Raw genomic sequence first — 12,859 nt, forward strand, 5'->3', positions numbered from 1 at the left:
ATTATTATTGTTTTTTATAGCTATTTTTAGATATTATTTTATATTTACTAGTTTTTTTTCCCCATTCAATAATAATTATTAACCATTAGTTATAATTTATTTTTTAGTGTAGGGGTTTTTATCTTGTTGTCATAATTTTATAATTTTTTACACACATATCTTCATAGTTTAATATATTAGAGGGCCACAGGTTTGTTAGCAAATTGCTATTTAGTGTTACCCTCAGTAAAATAAAGAGTTTATTATTATTATTATTACTGTTAGGTTTGAAACTCAGATAAAGCTGGGTGTCATCAGCGTAACAATGAACACTCGGAAGCTCATCTTCAATGATCTTAAAGTGCTTTGATGCATATATATCATCAAGTGAATAGGCCCAAGACACGATCCTTATGGAACTCCACAGCTTAAATCGTATGGTTTAGATATTGTTCCATCGATACAGCACTTTCGTACCCTTTAGATATGACTTAAACCAGAGCAAGGCTATAGCATTACAAGTAAAGTGACATCTTGAGAGTTCATCTTTATTAAAGTAATGGCGCCGTCAGTGACCACTCGAAGAAGCGCTGTTTCAGTACTATATGTCCTTTACTATAAGATGATTGCATCTCAGGATAAATACAATTTTCAATCATGCGTAAATGAGGTTGATTATAGACAGCTTTTTCAGTGAGCTTGGATATATATGGCTGATAGCTGACAGGCCTATAATTACTAAGAAGAGGATCAAGACCAGCTTTCTTAAGCAACGGCTTTACGAGTGCACATTTCCAGATATCAGCAAACACGCCCTCCACGAAAGATAAATTTATTATTTTTGTGACTACAGGAAGCAGAACATCAATGCATTTAACAACCAGCGATGTTGGCATTGGGTCAAAAGAACAGCCTTCTTTGCGCTGGTTTCGATAAGTTTCCGTACTTCCAGTTCTGAGAGTGAAGCAAATTTACTAAAATTGGGAGCTGGTACTGATGTTCAGTCCAATGATGGGTCAGTGGAAAGATCTTGAGCCATGCAGTCCAGTTTCTTGAGTATATCAGTAATTTTTTGAGGTAGCACGTTGTTCTTTTTACCTTCATCCATCAAAGTAAGTTGACGCTGCAAAAACTTTTGTTGGTTTGAACTGTTATCATTGATAAAGTCCTGGTAGAATTTGCGGTTTATCTTCATGTGCTGAAAAATATATCACCGCTTGAGGATAAACTTCATATCTTCGCGCCACCGTATAATACGTTTTCTCTGTCACCAGGTATATTTTTTGAAATCATTAATTGTTCGTGATGCTCGTTCCCAGTCTTACACTTTTTTCATATGGTCTATAGGGTATGGTTCTCTATTATAATGACATGAACCATTCGGTGTTCGTAGTAAGTTTCGTGTAACAAAGAGCATAGAAATAAAGTGAATTTAACGAATGCTTCGAGACCTGTCTCTTCAGTTTTCAATGTCCAGTTAATCTGTGCGAGCAAATATTGCTGATGCTAATTTGAGAAACATGCTTTAATATTTATTGCATACTTTAGTAATCTCAGATAAAATTGCACTTCAGCTGGTTTTGGGATCTCAGCAACACGCCCCTATCTAAACTAGGAACTAGCTCAAGTGCACCCCCTCCCCCCACCCCCCTCGGGCAGGTAGTGACGGGTTAAAGGATCCAAGAAAGCTATTTACCTTTTTATTACAATATATGAGCATTCAGTTATGCAGTTACAAAATCCAAATATTATTATTAATCATTTCCTATTTTCGAATCTATATATATCTAATTTATATACACCTATTTGCAAAAACGTTGTCAAATGAAATTAGCAGAATACCAAATAAAAATTAATTAGCTTAGATGACAACATTGTTGCAATAGGACATTTAGCTATGGCATCATTAACTACAACTTCCAGAATCCCTTGCGCGCTTTCTTTTGTTTAGTTTATCAGTACCAGGGTCTCAGCTTTTTAGGGTTTGGGTGACTAGCTTTTAGGTATATATAGAGGCTCAGGTCAAACGTCGAACTTCACATGAGCCAAACCTAATTGAAATAATGGATAACAAGACAGTCTTCTTTGATGTTATTAGGTTCGGCTCATGTGAAGTTTGATGTTTGACATGAGCCTTAGACTTCAATAACGAGAAAAAACTGCCCGTCATGTGCTATCGACCAGAGAGTATAATATTACTTGGTATCAATCAGCTGAATGAATCTCATTACCAGCTTACAATGACAGGCAAACACTGCCCGTCATGTGCTATCGACCAGAGTATAATATTATTTGGTATCAATCAGCTGAATGAATCTCATTAACAGCCTACAATGACAGGCAAACACTGCCCGTCATGTGCTATTGACCAGAGAGTATAATATTACATGGTATCAATCAGCTGAATCAATTTCATAAATCTCATTATCACCCTATAATGAGGGGCAAACGTATATTGACCAATTAGTAGCTTTACACTAAAACAATTAGACCTCTGGCCCTCATGGTCTACGAGTCAATAGCCTATTTGGCCCAACTCGTAGACCATTTGGGCCGCAGGTCTAATTATTATAAAGTAGTTAATAAATTATTTACAAATCATACGCACCTAAAACCGAAATCTATACAAGTGGAACAGTGTCTAGCTGACTAAAATAACAAAAGACACGGTAACTATGTTGGCTGATGTAACAAAGTCCTTAGTTAATTCAACCAAGATAGCAGCTGTGAAAGCCAACAATAATTATTATAACGGTTGTAATGTGAATATAAGGAATATATTTTAAGAAATTTAAAATGTGCGCATATATACTGTAATATAAACACGTTGGTAACCGTAGAGCACGATAGAAGCAAGCTTAGAAACAAGGCGAGCCAAGTGCTTCTCTTGCTTTTCGAGTGCTCTACAGCTCCCAGCATGTTTATACCACTATCACAATACAGTGAAATAACCAGCCGTTTCATATTACTTTCATAAAACATTTTTGGACAACTTCGTGTGAGTCAGTCTCTATCCTCCAATATAAACATGGTAGCCAGCAAATCAGTGCCTACGTTATATTTCAAATATTATCTCAATATTTTGTCCTCATTCCTAGCAGATGCTAGTCTTCAATCTAAAACATCTCCTGATAGAAAGTAAGCATGGGTGTGTCCTGATTAACCAGGGAAGAAAGCATAACTTACTACCCTTGGCATTGTTTGATACGCAGGCTTAATCATTTTTAATAGGTTTATAAAGGATAGTGCTGACAAACTTCTCTCCATAGCGATGTGTCACACTCAGTGCCATTACACCATCCTAAAAATATCAATTACCATATAATAGCTTATTATATATAATTTATTTGAACATGTATCATTAAGGAGTTAACACTCATTACGACATGAACATGCATACATATGTATAGAGAGGGGGGTGGAGGGGAGGATAGACAGTGCTTTTACCTTGATAGACAGTGCATACAGATGATTCAAGCAGACCTGGTCAGGTTCTGGCAGCAAGGGAGAGGTAGGTAGGGATGGGGAGGGGTAGGACTCTTACCTTGATAGACAGTGCATACAGATGATTCAAGGCAGGTTCTGGAAGCAAGGGAGAGGTAGGTAGGGGTGGGGAGGGGTAGGACTCTTACCTTGATAAACAGCGCATACAGATGATTCAAAGAGACGTGGTCAGGTTCTGGAAGCAAGGGAGAGGTAGGTAGGGGTGGGGAGGGGTAGGACTCTTACCTTGATAGACAGTGCATACAGATGATTCAAGGAGACATGGTCAGATTCTGGAAGCTAGGGAGAGGTAGGTAGGGGCGGGGAGGGGTAGGACTCTTACCTTGATAGACAGTGCATACAGATGATTCAAGGAGACATGGTCAGGTTCTGGAAGCAAGGAGGGATCATCATGGTCTACTACATCCTTATTCAGGATGACGTGTAGAAGATGAGGTGGAAGTACAGGAGGTACACTGGCATGCATGCCGTCTCTTATTATCACTGGTGTGTTATGGGACGGAATGATTTGACCATATGAACCTGGGGGTGAGCCACCAGACTGGGATTCTATGACAAACGACCACACATTAGTATTCTATTATACAATGTTATCATTGCTTAGCTGAAACAAGGTATGAGGAAAAATAAAGGTTAAAGACCCTTTAGAAACTTTTAGCTGAAACTTGTGCGCAGCGGCATTGCAAGACAAGCTTTGGATCGCTGGCAATAGTGTTACATGGTGCAATTTAGGTTTTGTGATACTTTCGCCATGATAAAGTTTCACGAAAACTGTTTTCTACTCGGCAGCCGAAGGCTGATGTGGACCTGTTGTTTGTGTTGATATGCAATACTTACTAACAGATCCAGAGCCAATACTGGCATTTGCATCCATGTCTAGAGCATCAAACACATCCATGTCTGTTTTACGCACCGTTACAACATTGTTTCTTCCACCAAAGTTATCATTTGTAGTGGGCTAATTGAAGAGAAAGCAAAAACAAGTTTAAGGTGGAAATAAGATTTTTTTAAATCTATTTTTTTAAATTATTTTTTCCCATAAGAAAAGAGTGTACGTTGAATGCTGTAGAGAATACTTTCAGACTGATAGTTCATTCAGGGTCCATGGAGCACATCGTCAGATTGTGTAGTTCCAGAAAATATCCATACCCCACACACACAGGAAATTGGAATTTCCGAAGGGTAGGGAGGTCAGAGAAAAAAAACAAAATTACAGAGTTTGTAGGGAAGAAAAGTGGAGATTCCTGGGGGAAGGGCGTACTCTTGCAAATTTCCTCCGTGGTGGGGTTATGGATATTTTCTGGAACTACACATTAAAAATAACAGATAAAACAAAAAAATACAGATAATAAGTCAATTGAAAACACATAGTTTATTTTGTTATATAAAGCAACAGGTGATTCCATAAATGCTATTCCAATTCTTTTGGGGAAATTTGCTGGATTACTTACTAAGTTAGGGTCATGTATCCATCTGCCATCTACACAGAACTTATATTCATGTTCTCCCTCTGGAAGCTCTATAATAGCTGTGAATTCGTTGTGACTAGTAGAAGGAAAAAAACAGAAGGAAAGATAAAAAATAAAGCAATGCTTCACATGTCCCTTGTAGGAGAAGGGTCCCTCTGACAAGTTCTTTTCACAAGATATCTCCTTTATCTGTCCTTATAATTGGAAAATTGAGGGAAATTGAGGTCCTCACATCACAAAGTAACTTTCAGAGATTATTCATAAAAACGAACATCCGCTATGAGCTAAAGATAGCCTTTTACAGAAAGTCCAATGAGAGGTATCCGACTACATAGAGAAAAATAATGTTCTCCTTTGATCTACAATGTGATGTCAAGTCTGGGAATAGACCTCCTCAGCTCTGCAGCACTCCAGCGTAATGTTGTCCCATTTCAGACCATGTGTCATTCCCTTGAGAATAATAATCTTTGTTCGAGTTGTATCCATATTCATGTGTCTTCTCATATGCAACCAAGTGTAAACCTTAAACAAAGAAATGATACTCTAGGGAACGACACATGGACTGAAATGGGAAAACATTACGTCAGAGCCAAGGAGGTCTATTGCATCCAAGACTTCAGAGGTCAGAGGAACTGGCCAGAGACGTGTAATTAGTGGCCTTTAGCACAATGTTCTTGTAGGCCCCACAAACCTCAAACTGTGGCTCAAAATCAGGCCTTTTCCATCAAACTTTTGACTTTTAGTAAGGAGTCATAACAAAGTCGTTGCTGGAAGAGCCCCCATATTGAATTTCATTGATGCTGAGTGTTTCTCTACGTGTTTATGGGCCTGTTTCTGGGCCTGATCCCTAGGAGTAAGCAGTAAACCTGATGCTAATGGTACTCTACAAATACCACTAGTATGCCACCCTTAATTCCCTAAAAAGGAATCCCTAGCCAAAACAAAGTACATTTTACAATCCAATACCTGTAATTCATAGGTATTCTAGTTTTCCATTCATTAAAGCTTCCAGATAACAGGATCTCTCTCCCTCCGTTCAGCCAGGTGAAGACAGTAGGGATAGTCATTTTCTTGTGAAGCTCTGGTTCAAGGTTTTCATCATCAAAATCAAAGCCTGATGGCTCTTCTCTCTGTATCATGTGAGCTGAAAAGAAATCAAATCAAAGATTAAGATAATAATTCATTGATTTAGGATGCTTGGAAGAGTCTGACAGTTTAAATGGTTGGCTAATAACTGAGGAGAAATTGCATGCTGCCTTTGTATTACATGGTTAGACTTTCAAGTGGCTCAGATGACCACTTTAAATGGTGGTCCCGTCTCTCCACACTCATGATTACTAACCAACATCGGAGGCACCCTAGCAGTGACCACCCTCAGTGTTTCCACTTCGACTAACCATCTCTCATACTTGTAAATTGCACAAAAAGTAGCATTAAGCCTATAAATAAATAAAATAGACCTTTTGAAGGTAGGAGAAGCAGAGAAAAACTCTCACAACACAGAAGCATTTTATAAATGGTACAAAATTTTTGTTCATTTCCTGTTTTGAATTGTTTCTCATTTGAGAACAGGGTTACCAGCTGTTCTAAGTTAAGCCACACCTTAAACTTTAAATAAGATGTGAGCATGCTGGCATAAATGGCACTCACATCTTAGCTAAGATGCAAATGCAGTGTGTGCATGCACAACTTCACACAGGGAGCCCACAAAGACTGGGATAGATACCAACAAATCAGTCCAAACAAGTCATTTATACAAGATCTTCGCATTTTATTTAAGACATGCTAGACACATGAATGAATCAGTTGGCATTCTTTTTAGGATGCATCTAATGTGTAAGGTGCATCATATTTCCCCCAGTGTGAGTGGCTCTCATAGAGACCTTTAGCAAGACGTTCTTGCTAGTCCTGCAAACCTATCACTGCAGTTCGACGTCAAGCATTTTCCGTCAAACTTTCGACATTTAGCAAGGCGTCATGTAACGAAGTTGTTGCTGGAAGAAGTACCATATTGAGTTTCAGTGATGCCAAGTGTTTCTCCATGTTTGCAGGCCTGTTTCTGGGCCTGATCACTAGAGGTTGGCGTCATATAACAAAGTTGCTGCTGGAAGAGGCGCCATATTGAATTTCAGTGATGCCAAGTGTTTCTCCGTGTTTGCAGGCACAATGTTCAATGCCTGTTTCTGGGACTGATCCCTAGAGGTTGGCGGTAAACACTGATTTACACACGAAAAAACTAATCACTGATTGGCTAATCCACCCAGGCTGAATGAAACAAACTATCTGATTTTTACCTTCACGGGCTTTTTTAGCTTCTTCCTCACTGGGAAACACTTTCTTGCCAGTTTCAAATTCAAGCGTTGAGCTAGATTCTGACTTGGAGGTATCTTTGAGCTTATTTCCTTGAGTGTTACCCATGTTGAACGGTCCTAACAGCAGCTTAAAGACACTAAATAAACACAAGCAAAAGACAGAACAATATTATCATAAACAATAAATGAGGAAAAATACAAAGAATCACCAAGGAAATGTCTGTAGTTAAATTTATTATATAGTTAGGATAGTACGAGAGTGTCGATTGGTCGAAACCTGTGCTTTATTAGTGAATGGAGCACAGTGCTGACACCATCTGCGCACGTGTCATCAATACTGTTTTCTTTTACCTCTTTCCAAAGTTGGCTGCATTCATGGATGGAATAAGATGCAACCATGCTTCACTAACTAATATACAACAAATCTTACATTTACAACTATCACTCCACACACAGAGCTCTTCCATGTGGTTCACTCTACAAGCCCTATGACTACATTCTATATTTACAACATACAACACTTAACTCGCATATTGATTTTTATGGAGGGAGGAAAACCTGGGGGCCCGAAAAAAACCAACATTGCTGCAAGGGAGAAAACAGCATATAAACCAAACTCAGCTCGCATATGATCCAGTCCTATCCAGGGCTTGTATCTGAACCACACCACCCAATACTACTAATAATAATATATTTATAATAATATATTTATGATAATATACCAAATCTTTTTTAAATGTAATGTGGAACTATATTTTTACTTGTTGTTTTGCATTTTGACTCCTACAAAATATAACCCGACTTAAAAATTTTCAGCCACATTTCACAACAATTTTCATTCAACAACCTCTTTATGTTTAATCAGTTCTTAAGAGTCTCCAAGGATGTCAATCAATGTAAATCATTATTCCTCCAAACACCCCAGCAACCAAAAAACTCCAAATTCAAAGCTAAAATTATTTTTCTCTATACAATTGAAAATGTTCAACGAAAATAAAATCATGCATATATAAGTAATCCAAATTCTAAAGGAGACATGTTTTTGATAGGAATTTTAAAAATGCGTGACAAGTACTTTTAGAATATGAACCTCCTTGTAGTTCAGTCTTAGATAAATATCTTAGGGAAAAAAAAGAAAAAATGCTATCTGCTTACACAAGAACAATAAATATAACATCTATTTCTATGTTTAAAAGTAGAATTTTTTGTACGAACAGCATAAAATGCTAAAATGGATAATGACATCGGTTTGACGTGGAAGATTTCGTTTTGACTTATTTTCGTCAGGAGTTTTTTTTTCATCAATGCACAAGAATTACCGAGTTTCTGTCGATAATAACTGTCTGTGATACTTAAGAGATCTCTGTGACTTACCTTTTTAACGAAAAGCGTTAAAGTAAAGTAACATAAATGATATATTTTCGTGTGTTTTCATTCCTGTTTGCACGACTACGAACCGGCCATTTTGGGTAAATAAAGTACGCAAGGCTTCATGGTAAACACAGGTAACCCAAACGTATTACTATTAAAAGGACTGTGATTAGAATAAGAAATTTGAAAAAATATATTGAGAAAATAAATAGAGGGATAAAAAGGAAAGTGAGTTCGGTTTACGAGTTGGGAGTTACGAGTAAATTCGATCTGGGGTGGCGGCATGCGTGTATACGTTTAGGGGTGGGGGTGGGGTTGTTGGGGGGGGGGGGGTGTTTGGGGAAGTGGGGAAGCACTCCTCATACTGTATATTAAGCACAGAGTGGCGCTTACAAAATTAAGAATTAGTAATCATAAGCTTGAAGTAGAAACGGGGAGGTATAAGAGGCCTTATCTCATTTACGATGAAAGGATTTGCCCAGTGTGTAAGTCGGGAGTAGAAAACGAAAAACACTTTCTAGTTTGGTGTCCACTATATGACTCTCATAGAAACGACTTAAGAGAGTTCATAGAAAAATACACCAGCATTAATTTCAACAATATGAGCGCTGACAGTCGTTTTATGTTCTTAATCAATTCAAAATCAGCGTCTCTACAAAGAGCCATATCAGCATACATTCATCAATGTATGCTGATACGTGAAAATGAAATAAGAAAATTACCTAATACATAGTATATATATATACCTATAATATATTTGGAATCAAACACTCATATGTACTATTAGTATAAGGTGCCAAATAAAATTGTATTGTATTGTATTGTATTGTATTGTAATGTACTGTAGAAAGTACATAGTTGATAGTCCAAATAAACTCCTCAGATTTTGGTTTCTCTTGTCGGCATGCATTGATAGATGTATGCCGACACAACTTTTTGTAAGAATATTGGTGTGTTTTTTTTTCTATTAGCTTTGATAATTGTTTTCTGTAAGAGTCATGATTAAATTGGACACCAATCTAGAACATTTTCAGTTAATGGGGTATGTAGGAAGAGTGAAAATTACGTATTTGAGAGGGGCTCTTTAAGATACTTGTAATCTTGTTCTCCCCCTTTTTTGGTATATTGAAGAGCTTTCCCTAAATTGCTTGTTCTTGTAGTTTGTTCTCAGCTCAACTAAGTTGCAAAGAGGAACATATAATCGTTCTAAAAGTGGACTTAACTCATCAAGAAAATGTGCGAAGAACCTTAGAAATGAGAAGAATTGCTTGTTAGCATGTAACAAGATAAGTACAGAATGATAGCAATGTTCCGTTCATGCCACACAGCGCTATTTCACGCCGCGGTCTCCGTCAAGTCGGGACCCATCCTGCATGGGCTCAAATAGACAAAAAATAATTCAGTCGGCAGTCACTGAAAAATGAATAAATGTCGTGAGTCTTGACCGTAGCACAGGTAGCCCAAGCCTCTATTCGTGGCGACTTTCTACTGTGCAGTAAGTGTAAATATTTGAGGATTTCTAATTTCTAATCAGTCTCAAGATATCTTCTTTAAAAAACGACAGGAAATCTACAGTGTTTTGATATTTGTATTGCCTATGTGTGGACTGAATTTCAGCCGCTTTTCAATGAGTTTTACCCGTAAATTTGGATGATCGAAGGCGGGATGATATGATGATGGCTAGTCTGTCACCTTTAAGGGGCCTTAGGCCACGAATCTTCCAGAATGCTGTACAAACCAAATCAAGTCATAACACGGTCATAGAAGTGTAGGGTCTCAAACTATTTCTCTCAGCAGCAGTAAGGGGGACTCGCGGTCACCCCTCGGAATTACACGGATATTCCCCGTGCTCACGTAACAGCGTCCGAGTCGGGTATTACCCGCGCGCTGATTCCCTTACTGCTGATGGGTACCGTAAATGGAGGTTAAGATATCCTTTACATATAGATGGACGCCATCACGAGCATTAGAAATAAAACTGTGCGCAAACTGAGAACTCAGGTGTTGGATCGCCTGGATGCTGACTTTGCCTTTACAACGTTTATGGAGGGCGATACGGACGAGACAATGACATATGAAAGAGCAGAAAGGATAATCAATTTGATGCCTGAAGGTGAATACCGTTTGGAGTTAACATTTATAAAGTATTTAGACGGTGAGTGGATGATAGAAAAGGGGCGCAATCCAATACGGGCGTCAGGTAAGCAAAACCTGTTTGTGCTGAATAAAGACACCAGGCCCGGAGCACTTGAAGGAATAGACATACTGTTCTACGAGGTCGCATACCCGGTTACTGTAGTAATTTACGGCGCGTACGAGATTAAGAAACCAGACGTTAAGAAGCTTAAACCAATGCGACATCCCGGCAACTGCGTAGGGAAGTTAGTAAGAGAGTTCTTCGAAGATTCCTCTCGGGGCGGTAAACTTACCCTAAAAAGAAGAGAAGCCATCCAGAGATGGGAAGATGCTACTCGTAGGGCTGGAGCAACTATTGACAACATCAAGAAGTTAGAAACTGCGTTAGAAAGGCGCATACACGTGAAAGACATTACCGACGGCTTTATTTACCCAGGAACGCACAAATACGGAGGCAGAGGTGCTCCTATAGTCATTTATCAGCACAACGCACACGCATGGAGAGAGTTAAGGTTTCCTAAAAAGAAGGAGACAAAGGTCTATAAGAAGTCACCATTGACAGAATTAGTTCATGAGAATTCCATATGGTTAATGGACGCGGAGGGAAGTCAGTTTATGACCCAAGATGGTACTTTATACCGACCGGAAATGGAACACCTGCGCATACAAAGTGCATGTGAATCCCTTGGTGAGGACTTCTCAGACGAGGTCCTCAGCTCTCGTAGTTTGGACTTCTTGGCGGCCAAGAAGAGGAATGGGTGGAAACCTACCCCAAAAGAGTTCGGAGACATAGCCAAAGCCTGTGTAGAGCATGGTCACGGTGGTCTTTGGAACATGGAGTACGACGAAGACGAGTACGTGTCTCTGGATATGAAACACTGTTACCCTGCAAGTTTTAAAGGTCTAGGGGATTGTAAGGAATATTACGACCGTTACGGACATCCAGACTCCCAATTCTTCCGCGTTTCGTTAGACGGTCACTACGACGCCCCAGCAACTGGATTCGTACGATTAACGTCTTGGAAGTTGGCTAAAGACTTACATCCCATAATTTACGCGTGGTACGGGAAGCATCTACAAGAGAAAGAATGGATACCCATACCCCTATTGAAGTTCTTTGAAGAGCGCAAGCTTTTAAAATACACAGCGCATGAAGCCATACTTTGTCACAGCGCCTTTACGCAATGGCTCCCAGAGCACAACCCCACAGCACGCGTTGTCATAGGTAAATTCACCCAGGGCGCTAAGGAGGGAAGAAAAACACATGCAACGGCGCTTAATAACAGACGAAGGTGAGTTGAGTTTCCTCATAAAACGTGCCCATGACCAAGGAACCATGGTATCCGTGGAGAAGTGGGACTATTTCATAGAAGCCGAGCAAAAAGAACGCAAATGGAATGCTTTGTGTTACTACCAGGACCATCGACCGCAGTATTACCATCTGCGTGCCAGCATGTTAGCCTACGCGCACATTAACCTTCTCGCGATGCTGCTGCGGTTCGACAAAGAAGACATTCCGCGTGTAGCCACGGATTCTTTGTACGTGAAACCGCACGTCTTAGAGAAGATGAAAGAATTCTACACAGAAGACGAGTTAGCGGAAAGTGGACAATGGCGCGTCAAAGATGAAGAAATAAAAGCCTGGAGAGCGCGCGTGGAATATCATGGAGAACACACCCAGGGCACCGTAACGCCTACCAAAGAGCCTCTACCTTCGGTTGCCGACCCCATTTCCTACCAACGCTTCTCTTACCTCTATGGTACGGGAGGCAGCGGTAAGACGACGCGTGTGTTAGAACTCTTTCCTAAGATAAAGGTGCTAACGCCAACGCACCGTTTGGAAAGAGAACTCTGCGAAATGGGCCACGACGCACAAACCTACCACAGCTTCTTTCGTTGGAATGGCCAAAAGTGGGTACCGGAAGCTATCCACGACATACCACCGGTAATACTTTGAGATGAGATTTGCACCGTACCTTTGGAAATCCTGCAGGAGTTCGTAGAATTCCTCCGTGGAAAGTGTCAAGTGATATTTGCCGGAGATCCCTGCCAGCCTCCTCCAATAGCCGGAGAGATGCCCCACGAATG

At 39.6% G+C, this 12,859-nt stretch overlaps 1 protein-coding gene across 1 annotated transcript; it reads right to left on the bottom strand.

Moving 5' to 3' along the window:
* Window positions 1–1,486: 1,486 nt before the first annotated feature.
* Window positions 1,487–8,743, bottom strand: LOC116303601 (5'-AMP-activated protein kinase subunit beta-1). The gene is made up of 7 exons (XM_031713176.2): window positions 8,639–8,743; window positions 7,247–7,401; window positions 5,919–6,096; window positions 4,935–5,028; window positions 4,321–4,441; window positions 3,806–4,032; window positions 1,487–3,280 (listed from the first exon to the last, which is right to left on the bottom strand). Exons 2-7 carry the CDS (start codon window positions 7,368–7,370, stop codon window positions 3,194–3,196), a joined length of 831 nt encoding a protein of 276 aa, XP_031569036.1. The 5' UTR covers window positions 7,371–7,401; window positions 8,639–8,743; the 3' UTR covers window positions 1,487–3,193.
* Between the last annotated feature and the right edge of the window lie 4,116 nt (window positions 8,744–12,859).

The sequence above is a fragment of the Actinia tenebrosa genome, unplaced genomic scaffold, assembly GCF_029948245.1.
Source record: "Actinia tenebrosa isolate PJP-AT-01 unplaced genomic scaffold, QUT_ActTen_1.0 PGA_scaffold5__44_contigs__length_20552954, whole genome shotgun sequence".
Classification (NCBI taxonomy): Eukaryota; Metazoa; Cnidaria; class Anthozoa; order Actiniaria; family Actiniidae; genus Actinia; species Actinia tenebrosa.